Source organism: Lepisosteus oculatus, chromosome 2 (assembly GCF_040954835.1).
Source record: "Lepisosteus oculatus isolate fLepOcu1 chromosome 2, fLepOcu1.hap2, whole genome shotgun sequence".
Taxonomy (NCBI): domain Eukaryota; kingdom Metazoa; phylum Chordata; class Actinopteri; order Semionotiformes; family Lepisosteidae; genus Lepisosteus; species Lepisosteus oculatus.
This window is the reverse complement of record NC_090697.1, coordinates 12,302,257-12,323,800: the sequence shown is the minus strand read 5'-3', so window position 1 is coordinate 12,323,800 and position 21,544 is coordinate 12,302,257. Positions and strand designations below refer to the sequence as shown.

Genomic DNA, 21,544 nt, shown 5'->3' with positions numbered 1-21,544 from the left:
TGCTGCGTGCAAACATTTAGGACTTTTAGCTGGCTACAGGAAATGTTTGGAAGTTGTGAATTCTGTCAATGGAGGTGTTACCAAGTACTGACTGGTGTCGAATGCCACACGCCGCATTCACATTTTAATTTTTTTAATTGAGCATTAAGACGTCATCTTTACGTTTTTACTACGTTTAAGTTTAATAGCGGTCGTGACAACTTCTTTTCACTTAGACATTCACATACAACAAGACCAAGAATGACTAAACTTTTGCACACAACTGTTAAATTAAATATTTATTCATTTAAAGAGTCCGTGAGAGAGTATGCTGTGCAGCTCTGGTTTGTTGGTTAACAGCCATCAAAAACACCCTTGTTGTCAATTTTTTTTTTAACTGCAGATTCGCAGGTCTCATTCCATCTTCTATTATAAACAAAAGATGGAATCTTAGACAAAATGTATACTTACTGTAGATTTCTTGTCGCTTGGAGATATCCAGTCTTGTTTTCAGTTTATTCTGTCACAGATGCAAAGTGTAAATGCTCCAAGTCTGCTGTCCTTTTCAAGTCTATTCTGTTTGTATTTACAATACATAGATTTTTCTAAAATACATTTATTTAGACTTCTTACTATATTCTCACATAATTCAAAAAAGAAGTAGGATTTCATAACCCCCAATCCATTCACTGTGTTTAAAACATAACCTTGGGGTGTTTGGTACTCACTGCACGTGCAGCTAACGTCATTAATATGCCAGTCAGAAACGTGATGTAATATCCCGGATACACGCCGTGCCACATCGCTGACAGAATGAAGGTGGCGGCCGTGGGGTTGTACGGACATCGCTCGTAGCAGACCCTGGGCAGACCACAAAAAAGCATCAGCTCATTACGCGGCTGGAACACGAGAAACTGCAGCGCAGTCGTACTGTGGTACGGGTTCTCTGTCATCTAACGTGCACTGGAAACCTCCTAGAGTAGCAAGAAAACACTCTCATGCCATACAATTACAACAATAATAATAATAATAATAACTGCTTAGACTTATATAACACTTTTCTGGACACTCCACTTAAAGCGCTTTACAGGTAATGGGGACTCCCCTCCACCACCACCAGTGTGCAGCCCCACCTGGATGATAAGATGGCAGCCATAGTGCAGCAGTACGCTCACCACACACCAGCTCTAAGTGGGGAGAACAGAGTGATGAAGCCAGTTCATAGATGGGTATTATTAGGAGGCCATGATTGGTAAGTGCCAATGGGAAATTTGGTCAGGACACCAGGGTAACACCCCTACTCTTTTTGAGAAACGCCCTGGGAATTTTAAGGACCTTGGTTTTACGTCTCACCCGAAGGATGGCACCTCTTTACATTATAGTGTCCCCATTACTGTACTGGGGCATTCGGACCCACACAGACAGCAGGGCGAGCGCCCCCTACTGGCCCCTCTAACACCTTTTCCAGCAGAGACCTTAGCTGTTCCAGGAGGCCTCCCATCCAGGTACTGGCCAGACTCACACCTGCTGAGCTTCAGTGCGCCGCCAGCTGTGAGTTGGAGGGTGATATAGCATGTATAAAAAGCCATCTTTCACCTCAAAGCAACAAATCACTTCAATTTATAGTCTCACACAAGCAAGTAAAATGGGTCTGAATGATAATGGTGTAAATGTGATTTTTGTTTTTAATCAGAAGAGAGGAATTGGACACCAGGAATCACCATTTTCATCAGCTGGTTTAATCATTACTGCCAAGGAACACACACTGACAAACGTTTCCCGGAATACAAATGGAACATTTAGACAAAAGGTACAAATGCCCCTAAAACAGCCACTACAATGTTACAAATAAAGCATTATTACCATAAAGTACAAAATAGTGATTTATGCATCACAGTGTTGACAAAGTGACAATTTTGGAGCACACTACCGCCACCAATATCAGTTTTGTAAATAAGATTAAAAATGTTGCTTGTTTCAAAAATAAATGTTATTTAAAAAAAAGAAAAACAGTCAGGTGAATCCAGGGAAGGCAAGTTTGGTTTGTCTCCATTGTGAAGTCATTAAACACATAACCCTGTCATCAAATTACCATTACCAACAAATAGGGCATTACCAAACTCACCCCTTTAGTGTCATTCACTTCCAAAGCACTTGACATCACCAATAGTTACCATTCAAAGTTTACTATCAGTATAATAGTATATCTAACCATGGTATTTAGTAACAACCCCTCTAACCAATAATTAAGGTTTAGAATTTAAATGTTCAGACAAAATAAAACATTAAATCTTAATATTGAGATAAAGCACAGCAGACAAATGCACTAGTCAGACGACTGCCTATTAAAGACACACTTACAAATGAACAGGCTGATCTGCAAAGCTGTATGTTAAGTGAACAGTATTCATTTATTACGTATCCTCACGAATCCTCTTTTGATGCTACAAATGTAGATGCATTTTTAGATTTAGGTAAAAATTTAAAAGGAGGAGTAGCAGAGATGATGATGCGGGAATCTGTGTGCCTCCTTAATTGATGTTACCAATCACTAAGCAGGGAATTAATGGGGGTGAACCACCCACTGAGGATCACTGCTGAATCTACTGTGCACAAAGGGACTCATGTTCACTGCACAACATGGATATAATGCATTGCACTGATTTTAGATGAGAGGCATGATGCAATTAATTATGTAGAGATGGGTTAATACCAAACTACTCGTGCACACCCACAGTGTCAGGGTCCCCACAACTGCCAAGGTTACTAGCTGATCAAAACCCTTTGAAAGATGCATATTCGAAGAACACTGGACAAACCACTTTAATGATTAATAAAACACACTTCCGTGGGCTGGGAAACTGAGCTAAGGGATGTCAAGAGGCTAAAGACAAGCATAAAACAGATGGGAAACATTCATTATTCGATTATCCCCCTCCACGTGACACATACCTCAAGGGTCATGAGAAAGCTGTAAAAAAAACTAATTTCAATACAGTACATCTCAACACAGGGATTTTACAAACTATCAACATCACATAACGCCCACTGTAGCCAACATTTCCAGCACCCCACTGTAGTTACAATGTTGTAGAAGACTAGCTGTACTGTACATCTGAGGACCTGGATGCAGGGTGTAGCTGAATTCCTTTGCAGAAAAAACAAGAGGGGGACACAGAAACAGACCATGAAAAATCATGGGGAAATTTTAGATTCTAATAAAAAAAAAAATGTTCTCTTATGTTTTGTGAAACAAGTTTTCTGTACACTGTATATGAGTCAGTTTTCAAGGGAAAAGGTCAATAAAAAAACTAAAGGTTCGTCGAAAGTGGCTGATCCTGGATAAAAGAAATGGCAACACATTACGATTCATTTTTAATACACAGCAAGCTTTGGTTTGAAATCAGTCACGATGGTAGTAAAATACTGAAAAAAATATATTTTCTCTTCACATATAGTTAATATTCTAAGACACACATACATTTACAACAGTTAATTCAGCAGTACTTAATGCTGCCCGTTGTGGTGTTCTAAAATGTTATTGCTGTGTACAACTACACATATTTTTGCAAGCATAATCATTTTCGTCATTAATACAAAATGAATTGTAATAATATATTTTTTTATGTTGTAAATGCATCCCAAAAACAAATGTGCAAAGGACTTCAGTTACAGATCTATCCTGCAGGTGCTCCACAATCCTAACACATTTAGAATGCCTCCTTTTCATTTTAACATCCTGAAATACAGAACAAGAGCAGACATGTGACAGAAGGGGAACAACCGTCTACAGCATCCTTGTAAACACTGTGAATACCGAAAAATGAATTCAAGACACAGAGCTTCGACACCTGTTTCGCTTTGCTTTCTCTTGTTTGTACGGAATTATTTTACGTGCCCTTTGCACTGCTTGGCTACCTAATCTATTTAACACTGCGTAGCCTTGCTCATACTGAAAGTGCAAAAAATATCTTTAAAATCCTAAAGTCCTGAAAATATTTTCTTTATTTGACTAAATACAGTTGATTCCCTCATCGTCTGGGTTATATACTTTTTCTAAATTCTCACTCCTTCACCCCCCTCCCACCCCACCCCCAAAAGGAGAGACACAGTCAGAGACTTAGTTTGGCACTTCCATTTATCCACCCATTTTCTGACCGTTTCATTCAATTCAGAGTCCCGGGGAAGCCAGAGCCTATCCCAGCAAGCAATGGGTGTGAGGGACGCCAGTCCATTGCAGAGCACACACACTCTCACCAGGGTCAGCTTTCCCTGAAGCCAGTTAACCCACCAGTTTGTATTTGGACTGTGGGAGGAAACCAGAGCATCCGGGCAGAACATACGAACTCCACACAGACAGCACCCCAGGCCTGGAACTGAACCCAGGACCCCAGAGCTACAAGGCAGCAATGCTGGCCGCTGTGCCACCGTGCCGTGGTTTGGCACTTTCTCATCTAAAATCATTTGCATTGATCTGCTGGTTTGCTTCGCCTTATGGTGGGGCCATCACCTGGATGGTAAACAAAAGACTCTTCATCCCCTCCTTTGCCCGACAGAATTCACAACGCATCACCTAGAAAAACACGCTCCGGCTGAAAACAGGATCACGTAATCCATGAGAATCAGAGAGAAAGATTAGAGGGTTAAAAAAAAGACCATAAGAATAATGCGAATTGTTGTAGAAATGGTATTTAATTCAAACTTCTTTTTTTTTCTTTTACTTCCGACCAAAAAATGCGTCGGTTCCCCGTACTGAATAAGCTGAGGCCGAAAACTTGCTGAGCACAAAGGAAAAAAATTCAGCTCAGGCAGCTGTCCTTTAAAGCTGTCAGTTTTTTAAAAAACAATATTAAAAATTGAAAGTATATCCGTGTGCTTATACACCTGAGCAGCTTGGAATGTTCCTTGTCAGATCAGAAAGCAATGCCTTGTGGTTCTAGATATACTATTAATTCAACGTGAGGATGCCTACACCTCACAGTGAATGACTGTTGCTCTGCTCTCTCCAGTCCCCAAGAAACAGTTTTGTGAAAGTGTGTAATATGCCACTCTGTATCTCTCACTGTAACTCACAGAATCATTTAAAGCTCTCAGGTGGCTCATACTCCACCACTTGCTTTAATTTACGAATCATATCTGTCCCGCTCACTAACGACAGTACCCATCTCTACCATTCTTAGCCCTCCCCCCTCAACCCCACACCACGAAGAGTCAGAATATTAAAGCCATCAACACCTTTGATTCCTAAAATCAACCAACAGAAAAAATGGAACCGATGAGAGTATCCCATTCTGCCATGTAACGGCTTTCTGTGCGTGAAAGAGTAACATAGGGACATGTTTGTTAGACACCTCAACTGAGATGCAGGTTTCACATCATGAAAACAGAAAGTTGTAGAACTGACTGCAGGTTTTGTTCAGGTTATGTCAGTTTTGCACAAACTTCTGCTTAGGAGCACAGGTGATATTTTTCATCATGATCATATTTTTCACACACCTACTGTATGGATTTGTTTTTATTTATTTTATTTTATATTTATTTTGAATTACTGTATGTATTCTAATTTTTTGTCTATCCTGATGTCTGGTTTTTTTTTTTTTGCTTGTCTTGGGCTTCTCTTGGGCTGCTGTAACACATCAATTTCGGGATCAATAAAGTCTTATCTATCTAGGTCCTTGTTAAGCCATCTAAGTTGTGCCACAAAGGGGATTTTAAATGGTCATTTGGAGGATTTGAATCTAAAGAAATCCAAACCATAGTTAATCTACAAAGGAACAAGTAATAGGTTTATTCCATGCTGAAAAAAAAGAAGAAAGAGAACACAACGTTTCGGCCGTGGAGTCTTCTTCAGGTGTGAGAGAGACAGGGCAGTAGGCATAGGTAAAGTAGTGGGAGAACAAAGGTTGGGAGGGAGGAGGAGTGAGAGGTGGGAGCAGGGGACAGAAAGAGAGGTAATCAAGAGGTGTGAAGTCAAAATGGGTGCAGAGAGGTGTGAAATGAAACTTCCAATGAATGGAGAAAATTGAAAAGAACGGTAGTCTGTCGTTAAGAGAAGGGAGAATGTGTGATCCTAGCTGCAGAATAATTTTAGTTTCGGTGGTCTTTCTGATGTATGAGCTCGGAAAACCGTCTTTGAGAACACAGACGGAGAGATTAGAGTGGTCGTGGCCGTCAGAGGTGAAATGAGAAACAATGGGCTTGGAGAGATCTTTAATCTTCACAGCCCTGACGTGTTCTCTGAAGCGGTCTCCGAGTCTCCTTCCTGTTTCTCCAATGTAGATGGCTGGGCATTTACTGTAAGAGATACAGTAAATAAGGTTGCTGGAGGTACAAGATGCTGTCTGGGTGATCCGGAATTGTCCTGAGGGGCCTTGAATGAGTGTGGTCTATAAAATCTATAAAATAATGATTATAGTTAATCTACAGTACATATTTATACTGCTTTTTTAAAGTCCCCTAAAAAACTTTCTTCTCTGCTTCATCTCGTAAACCCACATTTTGGAATCGGCAATGGCTGCTTTGGTTGAAAAATGACATCGAGGGTCAGTTACTAACATAACATAAAAACAACGTGTCAACAAGATATCAGATGTATGGAATCATGTAAGTAACAAAGGACTACACTAGTTATTGCCACACACTCTCAAACAATGCTAAAAAATAATAAACTGCCTCAACCGAAATTGCCCATATAAAGAATGTTTGAACCTGCGACGTGCAACAGCTGCTGGATTTGTAATAGTGCAGAGTAGCTCCTGAAAATGAGCAGTACATATTGTGTGCACTTTTCCATCTTTCTCAACATGAACTATAGAATATTGCTGCTTCTCCTTTATCGTTTGCCATGACTGCCAACTGTTTCATAAAGAAAGCTTCTCTAAAGACAGGAAAAAATATATCTCCAATCTGAAGGATAGGAAAAGAAGTGGGGAGACATGAATATATGAGGACTACATTAGTGTTAAACTGGATAAAGGTCTTACGTCTGACTCTAGCTTTTAGGAATCTTTCCAGATCCTGTTTTTTGCTGGAATAGCAAGAGTGATAGGACAAGCAACATTGTGAGAAGAAAGGCAACAGAAAATCAACACATAATATTTTGAATAAAAAAGTCTGAAATGAAACAAAGGGAAAGCACAATTTATAATACTTTCCTAATGACATTTCTAGTCTTGAGGCTGGTCTACTACAAACTGCATTGATTTTAAACCTTAAAACTCGTACTAGAGCACTTATACCAGCTCTCAGATATACAATAGGTAATATGATTAAAATTTGATTTTAATATTTTAATCCTATTAGAGGCAGAAAGTAGTCAGCTTGCTGATAAAACAACAGGAAGATACATTATCCAGCCCTCCAGTAAAAGAGATATTGCTACATTAAACAAATACATTTTGAAAGAACCTTTATCCCCCCATGACATGAAAGAAACACTCAAACTATTTCCTCTTAGAATACAAACTCTTACCAGAATAACTGCACACTGAACTACAAACTCTAACTTTGTAGTATTACCTGTAGATTTATTGCTTGATTACTGAGAAGTTCTACACAGCAGAAGTAAACAGTAACACAGACTAGATAGGTAAGGCTGAAATATTAGAAGAAAGACAGGAAATCACAACAGAGGCCTTTCACACTACGAATCAACTATATGCCACTACAACTTCAGTGCCCAAATGCCAATTTAATTGAATATCCAGTGGCTGCCATCCCAGGAGATAAAGGGCAGAGCTGAGAACACCCCTGCATGAACAGGAACTCAAGTCTATAAAACATACAAGATCTCAAAATAATGATTATAGGAGGAATAAAGTTACCTTACAGAAAGAAAGATCAGTGGCCAATATACTGTATTGCTGTGAATCTGAAGAACAACTAGAAATCCTAAGGTCATATCCCTTAAAAGGCTACAATGAAAACAAAGCATTGCTTTCAGCCGGTTATATTACATACTGTATACTGTAACTGTACTGCTGACCTCAGTTTGATAATCGGTTGTTCAGTAGCTAAAAACATTTTTCTGTTATATATTATTTTATACTTCATAAGATCTTGCATTTTTCATACAATTTTCAACGGGTGCACTAAAAACTAGAGATAAAGTCGACGTTAGCTGCAACTGTATTAACCACATTCCTGAACCACTAATTTGAATTAAAATGACTTAACTTTCATTTCCAATGCTTGCTATTTAGACTGACCTAAAAGGAACATTTTTAAAAAACGGGTGACAGTATTTGACCAGAATTCGGTGGTTTATAGAAGCAATGTCTGCCGAATTGGGATTGAAAGCCTTTCAGCTGTAGTGTGGCTTTGGAATCAGTCATAGATCCAACCGTGACGGCTGTGACTGAGACTCACTGGTGCTTTGGAGTCCTTCCTGGACCTGTGACCAGAAGACCCTGAAGCCTCCATATAATCGCACCTTAACTATCCAAAGCTTTTGTTTCTGTGATCCTCCCTTGATCTGAGCTTGTCAGGCTGACACTGAGGAAAGGTGCTGCTATTGACAAGGCTTTGAGTTTCCGAAAAAAAAAACCTGCGATGGATTTTAAAACTTCAGGGGAGAATAAGCGGGATGAATCCACAGGAAAGCAATAACAACAACAAAAAATGAACCCTTAAGCTGCACCAGAAGTACAGTCATGGCAAAGACGTCCATTTATCGTACAGTCATATTTCTCATTAACACTCATGCTTAGGAATATTACGACTTAGGATTGACAAGATTGAAATGACCTCTTGACTTTAGAACAGAAACCCAGAAACAAATCAATATGGCATGAATGGATCCTAAGGCTTATCCGAGGAGCTTGGCATCGAACACAGCGTCACGTTTTTTCTATTTCTTTTTCAAAAACTGGAGAGGTCGTAGTGTATTCTTTACAAGGACCAAAACCCTCTAAATACCACGATCTGCCAAAGACAGCAATGCCTGCTGCTTGAACCTTGACCCCGAAGACCGCTGCTACTGTCGCCATAGTTACCGAACCTCTTGAACCACACGGCAAAATTCACTGCACGTGTACGTCAGTCTTGGGGCCGGTTAGTAGATAGAGGGTTTAAGGCAACTTTAAAACATCATTTTGCATACTTCTGCATACTGCCACTGGATTAAACCACAGTATTTTCCCCCATCCCCATTACGATTATTATTACTCAGTTTTGACAATGCTCATTTGTTGAGTTTACAGTGCTCTGCATGAGTTCCCTCTTCTTCAAGTAATATTCATCCCTCTCCTTAGTGCTACTGGAAGGTTGTTTTTGTTGGTTTTTTTTTCTTTAAAAAAAAAAGAATCTCGGCACTTGCATCAGTGCTCTGGAGTTCACCACACTGCCTCCAGGACCGTTCTTCATGTGGCTTTCTGTTTCTGGTTGCAGTTGTTGTCTGTGGCGGTGTGGCTGTTCTGTACTGCTGGTCGCCCCTGCGGGTGTGCCTGCTGAAGACTGTTCTCCTGGTGACTGTTGCGTTTATGCCTTGGTTTCACCGGTAACACCATTACCAACAGCAAGCACGCCACGTGTAGACAGAAGTACCAGGACCTGGAAAGGAGGGAAAGATTGCTTTCTAACTTGACAGAAGTTGTTTCAAAGGTTCAGCACAAAACACGCGAGCAGAAACACAGACACCAGATGGCTTCCAAATAGAATGACATACTGTACAGTACAGGCACTAAAAGCTTTTATGTCTTGGATGTAATGCAGGCATCACCAAGAGGGAAACAATCATTATTCAGAGACTTCCTTTCTTCTGCTCTACATACATCTGCTCCCCCGTTTAGAATTACAGTGCAATCATTACAATGTTACTCATTTCTATGGATTTCTAAAGCCGCTCCACACTGAAATTCTGAAGTGTGATTAAACAATACACACTGGCTATTCTGACTTCATTCCCACATACGCATAAGTGAGAAATAAGTTGTTGTAACCAGTCTATTGTTACAGAATTTCTACTTAATAAGAATGATTAATTTTAATACCACTAAAATATTTTATCTCCTTAACAAGACAGTATCAACCTTTTAATTCATTTTGATCTCCCAGTCATAAAATGTCAGGTTTGATTCCAATCCACATAATACATTGTTTTATCAATTCATTAAACTGTCTGGATAAAGCTTAATGGTAATGAAAATGCAAAAACAATAGCAAAATATACGTTTTCCAGTTATTAGATGTCTTCCTATACTGTATACCTTTATTTTAAAGAAAGCTATACTGATGGAAAAAAGAAACGCATCATTTTCTGGAATGAGAATACTATAGTTAAAGCTTATGTACTTTCACAAAAAGTTGTCAATTTGTTTAAAGCCCTCTGACCAGCAATACAGCTTGTGCAGTGAGGCATTGCATCTTGCCAATCACTTGAAAGGTCGTTAGGTCCACTTTTAACCAATGAGGTCCAGGTGGAACAATGCCTGATCAGGTCACCTTTAAAAAGGTCCTAATTCAAAGCTTAGGTCACTGCAAGAAAAAGGCCACACTTCCATAATGCCTTGAATGTCACCAGAAGCAAGGGAGAGGCCATTGGCACGCTGCAGGCAGGCATGTCATGTGCCAGCGTTGCCAGACACTATGGAGTGAGCCGCTCCACTGTGTCCCGACTGCAGAGAAGGTTTCAGCAGATCGGCAGGACAGATGACCGTCCAAGATCCGGTCGCCCTCCAGTGTCCACACCAGAGCAGGACCGACACATCAGACTGGTCCATCTGAGAGATCGTTTCAGATCTGCCACCTGTCCTGCTGCTGAGACTGCCGGCAGACACAATGCCCGCATCAGTGACAGGACACTGAGGCTCCATGCTGCTGGCCTTAGAGCAAGGCGACCTGTCAGAGGCCCTCTGCTCACACCTCCTAGACATCACACCTGACTGGCTTGGGCCAGACAGAGGCTGCGATGGACTCATCAGCAGTGGCATCAGGTCCTCTTCACGAATGAGTCACTCTTCAGCCTGTTCCATGCAGACGGGAGGGCCAGAGTGTGGAGGAGGAGGTGTTGTGTTTCTTTTTTCCACCACAATATTTGCAGCCTGTATTCGCACTATTTGGAGAATTTTTAATAGTACCAGCCAAAACAAAAAAATAAAAATAGTCTATTAACACAGCCTTTGAAACCTTGATACTTACTTGTAGAACTTAAGAGATGATTCCACAGATAGCAGCACAAATGGCACCACTGTGTAGCATATAGCAATCTGGGTTCCTGCCCACGTTATGACATCATAGATGAGTTTGTGTGTCGAAGAAGCCAAGAAGTACTGTCTCACGTTGTGTCTTAACTGGAAAGCAGGGGGTGAGAGAGATTGATAGCATACATTATTTTACTCCACACTAAATATGCTCAATATTACCTTTAAGATACAGGAGCATTTCAATGTTCTGTCAGGAAATAAATGTAATGCATAATATGCAGAACTGGTGCAGAATATTTGCATAATAACAGGCATATTGTTCATACAGTACATAAATGATCTCTGTAATAATATCACTTGTCTATTACTATACTGAAGGGTGCAGGTCTTTTGATCAGACAGTCGGTTCTAATTCAGGAATTTTTCAACTTTTTTTTACAAGGGTGGCCATATAAGCTCTCCAGATTTCCAGTAGCCGGAATGCTAGCGGTGAGTGATATTACTGTACAGACAGGTCATTACCAGCGATAGTCAGAGTGAGACACCATCTCGCTGAGCTGCCTGAACTGCTCATCAGAAGACACGAGGCCTCTCCAGGAAATGAGTCCGGGACTCCTGGTTTGGACTGTCACCATGACGCAGAGGTGAAAGGCTACTTTGCCATTTGACTCTTTTTTGGGGGGAGTCCGTCATCCCAAAACATTGGGCGGGCTGACAGATATCCACCCTGTTAATTTACCTGACAGCCGTAAAAACCTTAATCTCTGTGTGTTTCACAGAGAGCTCCCTGAAGAGTCAGGTCAGATGGATCTCTCCGCAGCAGACAGAATATTTAACGCTGCGTTTAACGCTGTGAAAGCTGTTCCATCCATTTTGTGTCTCTGGCCTCTGGAAAGCTGAAGCACCGCTGAAAGTTTAACTTATTCTGTTAAGCCCCGATAAACCATTTTAGCTAAATTTAGACCTCTTCTGAAAGCACCGACTTCTATAATGGAAGTGAGGTCAGTCTACTGGAAAAAATTTAATTACCTTTTATCTTCCATTTCAGTAATAGTTTCAGCATTATTATATTAAATTCTGGCCAAGTGAAGATCTAGACTACTTGAGTTTTAAACATACTGCACATATATATATATATTTGAAAAAGTAGGTCATCTATCTTTGTTTATATGGATGAAGGATGATGTTCAAATATTTTTCACTAATTTAATTTTATACTGAAAGAACTGTAATGCAGTAACACTCCCATAAAGTCAATTATATGCTTCTTTGTCCTAATTGAAGGATTATTATAATGAAAGAAAATCATGTCAGAAATGCCCTCAAGCTTCCAATCATCTGCTCATTTGTTGTTTTTTACGTGCTTCATAAAATTAAAAAAAGACTAAGTCTAAAGACCCTTTAAAAAGTTTAAAAAGCAGGGATATCTATTTTTTATGCTGGAAAAGAACACCAAATTCAAAGTCTTGTCCAGACGCCAAATGAGCTGTACAATGTTTACAGATTATTTCAGCTATTACTGATCATAGAGCCATTATCTATTAAGTAGGACCACTGAGCAATACTGAATTAAAAAAATCCCTGTACACATTTTTATCAGTATAGCTAAGTACAATAACATGATAGCACCATAAAATCATCATATTCTAATCATTTTTAAAAGCTGTAATAGGCCTAGTTTAAATTGTAATGTATTTATATATTTTCAAACACACTCGTGTTGTATATGGCTCTTGTGAACACTGTCATCCATGGGGTTAAAATCCATTTTAAATCAACAACAGCATCTGACAGTTCATTAGCCTCAGACAGATATTACCTTTGCAGATTGACTGGGCTCACTGCTTTCATTTTACAGATAAGTGTTTCCTTTCTTGTGCCTTAAATTTCACTTTCAGAAAAGAGATCTTATTCATCTGCAGTATTACGAAGAATGACAGGTCTCCTTGTACTAAATCTAAATAATGTCCAAAGTTCATTTTTGATCTAAAAATAAGACAGACTGGCATTTCCCAAGAGCCTCGACATTGCTAGATTCTAAGGCTGGATAACTGATATTTCTGGTCAGGACTTGCCATTATTTAAGACACATTTTGACAGCCTTAAGTTATACCCCAACTTAGGGTATAACAGCCTGAAGTTATACCCCAATCTACCTTTTTAATTAAGGAATTTTGAAATTTTTACTTTCAACATTTTTCTGATTTAATGAACATTTTACTCTGACTGCTTCTCATTTAATGACTTCTTTGTATTTACACAGATTTTTCTAAAATACATTTATTTAGACTTCTTCTAAAAAAAGAAGTGGGATTTCATAATCCCCAGTCCATTCATTGTGTTTAAAACATAACCTTGGGGTGTTTGGTACTCACTGCACGTGCAGCTAACGTCATTAATATGCCAGTCAGAAACGTGATGTAATATCCCGGATACACGCCGTGCCACATCGCTGACAGAATGAAGGTGGCGGCCGTGGGGTTGTACGGACATCGCTCATAGCAGACCCTGGGCAGACCACAAAAAAGCATCAGCTCATTACGCGGCTGGAACACGAGAAACTGCAGCGCAGTCGTACTGTGGTACGGGTTCTCTGTCATCTAACGTGCACTGGAAACCTCCTAGAGTAGCAAGAAAACACTCTCACGCCGTACAATTACAACAATAATAACAATAACTGCTTACACATATATAACACTTTTCTGGAGACTCCACTCAAAGCGCTCTACAGTTAATGGGGACTCCCCTCCACCACCACCAGTGTGCAGCACCACCTAGATGATACGACGGCAGCCATAGTGCACCAGTATGCTCACCACACACCAGCTCTCAGTGGGGAGGAGAACAGAGTGATGAAGCCAGTTCATAGATGGGGATTTTAAGGAGGCCATAATTGGTAAGGGCCAATAGGAAATTTGGCCAGGACGCCGGGGTAACACCCCTACTCTTTTTGAGAAACGTCCTGTGATGTTTAATGACCACGGAGAGTCAGGACCTTGGTTTTACATCGCATCTGAAGGACGGCGCCTTTTTATAGTATAGTGTCTCCGTCAGCCACACAGACCGCAGGGTGAGCGCCCCCTACTGGTTCCACTAACACCTCTTCCAGCAGTGACCTTAGCTTTCCCAGGAGGTCTCCCATCCAGGGACTGGCCAGGCTCACACCCGCTGAGCTTCAGTGGGGCTGCCAGCTGTGAGTTGCTGGGTGATACAGCTGCTGGCTGAAAATAATACCTTGAACACCTTTAATCCAAATCAGAACCAGCGAGTCGCCTGCTTCACCCCTGGCGGGTCCTCTCTTCCCACACGAAGTGCAAACCTCTGAACGGTCCTCTTTGCGGATTCTGCCCTTTCTGTTGCTGTGAGGTCAAAGCGCCTTACTCCCGGACACTGTTCTTCTGACTCTTTAGCTCCTACCCGCTGGAATTCTCAACCCGTTTGCGTTTATAGCGCTCCTGCCTTTTGTCATTGCTCTTCTGTTACATTTCAGGGTGTGTTGCCGGCTCATGAACTAAGGTGCGTCATGGGTTTAAAAACTTGTTGTTCCGACCTTACGTACGTATGGAAATCCCCGTGCTGTGAGGTATAGAAAATAGCCTTAAAACCTTAAGAGAGCGTTTTTTCACTACACTGTATTAACAACAGATTCTACCGTGGCAGTATTCATTCAACGAACTATGCTTTTTGTCTTCCATACCTTTTGAGCCAGAGTGCAGTTTGTATATTCCAATTATCAAGAAACATCTTAAAACTGGTGGCAAACTGCGAATAAAGAAAACAGCAGGTATTTATTAAAAAATCCATTTTGCAGTAGGAAAAATTGCATCTATCGACAACACGCCGAAATGGAAATGGGAGTCTCACCTCTATGTCCACTATTCTTAAGTTCGAGATCAGATCCCATCGTGGCGATCCATCTTTGTTATAGCCATTAAAGCCAAATCCCGCTGCGTTGTTGATTGCGTCCGCTGTCCGAAAACAAGAGGGGAGGAGAGCCTGTTAATGGTGAAAGGGACAGTCCGAAAAAGGCAGAATGAAGTCGGGCACCTTAATCAAGCACCGTTCAAACAGAACGAGACGTCTGTCCATTTTCCAGCTGCTCCATCCAATTCAGGATTGCGCAGGGAGCCGGAGCCTAGCCTGGCCAACAACGGGCGCAAGGCAGGGCACACACTGGATGGGACGCCAGCACACACAGACGCACCCACTCACACCAGAGTCAGTTTTCCCAGAGGCCAATGAACCTCCCTGCAAGTCTTTGGACTGAAGGAGAAAATCTACGTGAACCCAGGGAGAACATACAAACTCCACACAGCTAGCACCCCAGGAATTCAACCCAGGGCCCCTGGGCCCCAGGGCCCCAGCACTGTGAGGCAGCCGTGCTAAACACTGCACTACCACCCCACCCCATAATAACACATGCATTGAGAAAATAGGCTTGGAAAAAAAGTCTACACTTCCAATGCACCTTCTGAAGCATGAAATCAGAATTTCACAGATAATTCTACCCCTCTGCTCAATAGAGAATAAACACCACCAATCAACAGCAGTTCCAGCTGTGATTTGAAATGATTTGGTAACACTTCAGTTGAGGGGTTTAAAATGACACTTAATAATTGCACATCAAATGACAAGATCTGAGTTATTAGCATTATTCATTGTCAATGAATAATACATTAACTTTGGAGTACAACTTAAGCTTCATCAGTCATTTTACTAATCACTAGAAGCAATTAGTTACTAAGTACGTTATTGTTGTTCTGTTTATGTTGTTAGTCACGATATATTATAACTTAAAATGCTACCAACAAGTCTTAAGCTTAAAGCTCTGCAAATTTAAGGAAAAAATAAAAAATCGATAAGAAAGCAAATTTCACAGAATTTGAACCAACTCACTTAAAGATAAAATAATTTAAATAAAATACATTTTACTTTTTGGTTTATTTCATGCATCCCCTACTTCTATTAATGACACAGTTTTTTGTTTTGTACATCGATAACACTGCCCCTTTGTATTGATATTTGTTAAATACCACTTAACTCATAACACCATTAATAATAATAAAAAATAAAAAGTCATGTCAAACACACTAGAAATGAACGGCTTTCAATTCCTCACACATACACAAGAGGGCAGTATAATACCATACAACTACATCTACAGTCCAGCCGAAGAACTGAAATGTGCTGTTTGTATTTTAACATTACAGACTCTTCCAGCCTTGGTGGCAAATACACCTTGACTTGACTTCATCTGGATTTTCTCATATGTTCATAGTGTATGCTGAACAGTCACATTTAGGCCCGGCTGATTTGCAAGCCAAGACTGCACAGGTTAGCAGCAAACATTTAACCACTGAACCAGTGATAGAAACCAGATTACATATTTAACCATGATGTACACAGGCTTCAACCGTGGAAGAGAACTTGCAGCACTATGCCATTCATGAACAGCAAGGTTTCCTTTGTAGCCTTGAGAGGTTTAATAGCTTTATAACTGGCACTCAAATTTATTTTTACATCTGGAGTTTAAGTACTTAAGCAAGCCAACGTTAACATTACAATAATAGAGGAGGATATGAAATGTGGAAATGTGGTATTATTGAAGCATTTTAAATTTCCTTTTCTTACTTGTTGAACAAAGCCTGAGAATGCCTGAGCTTATTATTGACATTACAGTCTAATTACAGTACGTTTCCTGGGGTTACCTATGAAGGTAACTGAATTCTTAACCTTTAAACCTTCCGATTTTTCTGGATGCTGACATACACTTTATTATGGAGCAGGGTCCTGCGTCAGTTTGAGTTGGTTGCAAAGGAACTAGGTAAGTTCCTCTGGCTGCTGTTGAACCTTCTTCATGGCTCATTTCTTCTCCTGAAAAAGGCTTAACAGGTGGACTGTTGTGTTTTTGTATTTCTGCTTTTCAGTCTGGCATTTTTACCTAATTACTCTGGGTGCGTAACTACTAGGGATTTGAATGGGTCACTATATATTTATCTATTGAGATAAAGGGCTGTGTGTGTATGTGTGCGGGGGGTTAGGACAATTTTACATTAACTTCTGTATCACAAAACTTTCATTTTCAGGTCATTGATTTCCATGCAGAAATAATGGATGTCCAATTTTATACTCATTCAACAGGAGGAATTTTATGGGTCCAAAATACCAAATACCGGATCCAGTTGCACAGAAAACACATTAGCTAGGGAACAGAGTACAGAAAAACACGCCACCTGGTATGACAGCACTTTTTTGCTTTTATGTACAGTGCTATAAATACCTCTTTTAATGGAACAGGAATGAATCGTTTTATTGGAAGTTATTGATCAATGGCAAAAAAAAACCCAGCTAGAAATGAATTCTGGAGTCTCTTCAATATGTTCAGTTCTAATGAGCTCCTCAGGAGCAGAGCGACTAGCTGTGTTGCAATTTCTAAGCGTGCTGCGAGACTGAATAATTACGTAATGCATCAATACACTACGTCTGGAAAACTGGCCGCAGTAAAAACGCTTGTATTTTTGTCCACTTATGCAAGAACCCGATAGCGATAGAAGGCGCTTACCAAGAGTCCACACAAAGTAGTACTTTGGTCTGGTCGCCAGCATAGACAAGTAGAGATAAAGGACCTGGGTGTAGACCGGTGTTGAGGCAGTGAAGACGTCATCCACATTGCGCTCCACTGTAAATCTTCTGGAGACCGTCAGATATACCAGGAGAGAGACTGCACACACCGCCAGCTTGTGAATCACATCCGTCTGAGAGTAAAGGAAAAGGACAGTTTACAGGAGGTACCCCGCAGCTTTCATGTTTTAACATTGGGAAAGACACGGCTAGTTGTAAAGGACTAATAATACATGCATCGTAGGGACACACTGTCACGTGACTTGCGTTGTATTTGAACGAGGAAAAGAAATATCGGCAACCTGAATTCTTTGTCTGCTTTTCAACACGAGTTTATTTTAACAATGATTTTGAATGACGATCTGAGGACCTTTAGCCTGAACAGCTTCATATTATTGGAGGCTATGTTTTTAACTAACGAGCTGTTCACTCTCACATGCACACGGCTTGCGTAATTGGCAATGTGGCAGAAAATTGGGAAGAAATACCTAAAATGGAATCAATCTTCTTATTCTGCAGTCCTTGTAGCAACAGACACATTAGTGCTGCTGGTTATACTTTTAATGATTGATTTCTGAGGCATAATGAACAAGTTGTTCATGAAAAAGAACAAGGCTATTAGTCTGTGAAATACAGATGATCCTGTTAAGATTTAAACAGATTCAAGAATAGAAGATCCGAATGACAAATCTAAATGGTGTTTTTAGTCTTAGACATATCTTTGGTTTGGCAATGCACTCATCACACCTAAAGGCCAATGTTCATTCATTTTTTTAAATCACACTATAGACAGTTGCTACTATAACTCAGTTTTGCATCTGTAGCGACACAGAAAATGTGTATGAACATTTGGTGTGTTTATAAGACTGCTAAGTTAACTTTTGATATACCAGGAGAATAAATGCTAGGCTTCATAGCCTCACCTGGTGAGCTGTAGGAAACCCAGACAGGGTTAAAATAGAAAGTGCTGATTCAGACTTTCTTTAACCTGACTTGCAGTTTAAAATGAAATCTCAAAAACACTGGTTTCACAATAGCTATGGCATTTTTCTATAAAGGTGCTGTTAGAATCTGTCTATGCTGACACAAGTTATTTTGTGCTTTACGAAATAAAACCCTGAAGCTGTAACTTTTCACATCAGCAAATCAGATATAATTTACTATAGTGTATATCACAGCATAAACAGAGGATGAGAGAAGTTAAGAAGCACTGTTATCACTGCAAATGAGTATACATCTCAATAGTAACAGGTTTATTCCATGCTGAAAAGAGAAGAAAGAAAACACAACGTTTCGGCCGTGGAGCCTTCTTCACACCTCACCACCTGTGAGCCTTCGCTCACACCTGAAGAAGGCTCCACGGCCGAAACGTTGTGTTTTCTTTCTTCTCTTTTCAGCATGGTATAAACCTATTACTTGTTCATAAGTGGACTGTGACATCTTACAACATTTCATGTTAGCAGCCCATAGAGTATTCCTATTACTTGTTCCTTATTGTGAGCTGACTGGCAGAGACCAGGCCTGTCACAACACAGAAAGGATCCCTGATCAAGGGTGACAACAATGAGCTTCAGTCAAGAACTAACAAGTCTAAGAAACGCAGTCGGGCAAGTCACAGGTTTTTTATTTGAAGAGATGCTTTAGGTTAATTTAATATGCAGTCTAGTCCTTCAATCATATTACGGTCGTACAAATCAATGTGAAAGAAATGACAGCCTACCTCCGGTGAAGGATCGCTCTGTTTGTACTTTCCATTTTCTTTCCCGTTTGCTTCCAAGTGTTTCTGGTGATAGGCTGTGCCTTCGATGAAACTGATATAGTCTTTGTAAGAGCAGGTGGGTCCTGCCAAAATACCCATGAAGTTGCAGTTGTAACTTAAATACTCCAGCAAACTTGGCATTCTCCTGTATAGCAAAAACAAATGACACCTGTTATGAGTATGGGCCAAACCTAGTTGAAGAGAGAAAGAACAACTAAAAATAACATTAAGGAACAATAATAAAAAAACACGCTTTAATTTATTTGCCGTTAATTATACCCCAATATGCAACAGCTTTAAAATCCAGATCGAATCTTAAATCTTTTGCAAACAACCCAAAAAAAACAGCCTGAATGGTTTTGTCCTATTTATAAAATACATGACGTTTTAAAATAAAGACACTGTTTCGATGTAAAATTCTACAATGCCTCTTTAATTAAAAGCATCATTGAATATTAAATAACACTGTTTGATTTCATAAAAACTCAAGAACCTTTGCAGAAGTGTAGCAGTTGTAACTATACTGAAAATATCTTCATTAAAATGCAGGAAAAGACAATCATCAACATTACAAACAAGGTTTCTTGTTGCTAATTGATACATGATTTTCTTCCAGTTATTTGTTGAAATAAGCCAGGGTATCTGCTTCAAAAATGTGGCTAGGCAGCTTGTTCCAGACGAACAGTTCTTTGCTTTTCCACGTTCTTTCCACTTGTGACATCTGTTGTTGGGTTCACTGTTGATACTGTAGAAATCCATCTGGTTCCTATGCCATATATACTAACCTCTGTATTCTGATTACCTTTTTTATTTCTTTCACACATTACCTAGAAGGTTAAATTGATGTGCAAATACAGTTGTGAGAGAAAGTTTGTGAACCCTTTTGAATTATCTGGATTTCTGCCTGAATGGCTCCTAAAATGTGGTCTGATCTTCATCCAAGTCATAATAAATAAAGACAGTCTTATTTAACAAACAACATACACAACGTCAACAACTCTTCTTCTGAGGTCCTCTGAAATCTCTTTTAATTGGGCCATATTGCACTTCAACAGAATTCTGTTGTTAACAGCAGGCAACCAAAACTGTGTGATTTTTTTAATAAGGCAGAGCAGGTCAATCCCAAACCTGAATTGATTGGAACACCTGACTCATTGATTGGAATACCTGACTCCAATTACCCTCTTTTCAAGAAGTCATTATCATAGAGGTTCATGTACTTTTTCCATTAATGATCTTGATTGTTTAAACCATTTGTTCAATAAATATATGGCAATGTAAAATGTTGTGTGTGCTGCTTGTTATATAAGACTGTCTTTATTTAATATTATGACTTAGAAGATCAGATCGCATTTTAGGAGCCCCTTCATGCAGAAATCCATATAATTCCTAAGGGTTCACAAACTTTTTCTCAAAACTGTATAAATAAACATCTTCTTCATAAGCAGCTTCTAAAAATGCAGTTTCCCATTTTATATCTTTAGTTTATTATTTTTTACACATGTGTAAAACATTTCTCTCGTCTGTATTAAATGTCTTCTTCCAGGCATTTTTCCAGACTTAAATTCTATCTAAATCTTTCTGAGTTTCCATGACAGATTCTATAGTATTTGCTAATTCTCCTAATCTGCTCCATGCAAACTGCACTAGTTTAATATCTACACCAGAATCAAGTTCATTTAAATTACAGAGCCATGACCCTAATATAGATTATTGTGGTAGTCCACTAATTACCCCACGTGGAGCACTTATCCCTTATCTGTAATTTTCTTAATATCCAACACCAATTCCCAATCCACACACAGGCATTACACCGAATACCTACTCCCTGTAATTTGAGAGTTACTGAAACTATTCTGAATCTACCATATTGTATGCTCTGTGTATGTCCTGTCATGCTCTGTGTATATTACTGTCATTGCTTGTTTAAATAACTCCCAATAACTTTTTAATATTTAATAAGTTAGTTAAGCAAAACCTATCTTTTCTAAGGCCAATCTGACCTGTGATCCTATTTGCATAAAAATGATCCACTAGATTTCTT

At 39.7% G+C, this 21,544-nt stretch overlaps 1 protein-coding gene across 5 annotated transcripts in view; it reads right to left on the bottom strand.

Moving 5' to 3' along the window:
- Positions 1-626: 626 nt before the first annotated feature.
- Positions 627-21,544, bottom strand: part of mboat2b (membrane bound O-acyltransferase domain containing 2b) — a 133,802-nt gene continuing 112,884 nt past the window's right edge. For 4 of the 5 annotated variants that reach the window (XM_069197246.1, XM_069197252.1, XM_069197244.1 and 1 more), the window contains 7 exons: positions 19,462-19,645; positions 17,683-17,875; positions 14,985-15,088; positions 14,818-14,882; positions 13,496-13,628; positions 11,116-11,267; positions 7,485-9,528 (listed from right to left, as the gene is read on the bottom strand). In XM_069197246.1, coding sequence (XP_069053347.1) covers positions 9,339-9,528; positions 11,116-11,267; positions 13,496-13,628; positions 14,818-14,882; positions 14,985-15,088; positions 17,683-17,875; positions 19,462-19,645 — 1,021 coding nt within the window. In that variant the 3' untranslated portion in view covers positions 7,485-9,338. Of the gene's footprint in view, positions 841-7,484; positions 9,529-11,115; positions 11,268-13,495; positions 13,629-14,817; positions 14,883-14,984; positions 15,089-17,682; positions 17,876-19,461; positions 19,646-21,544 lie in introns of those variants that run through there. The other variant, XM_069197247.1, reaches the window with a different exon arrangement.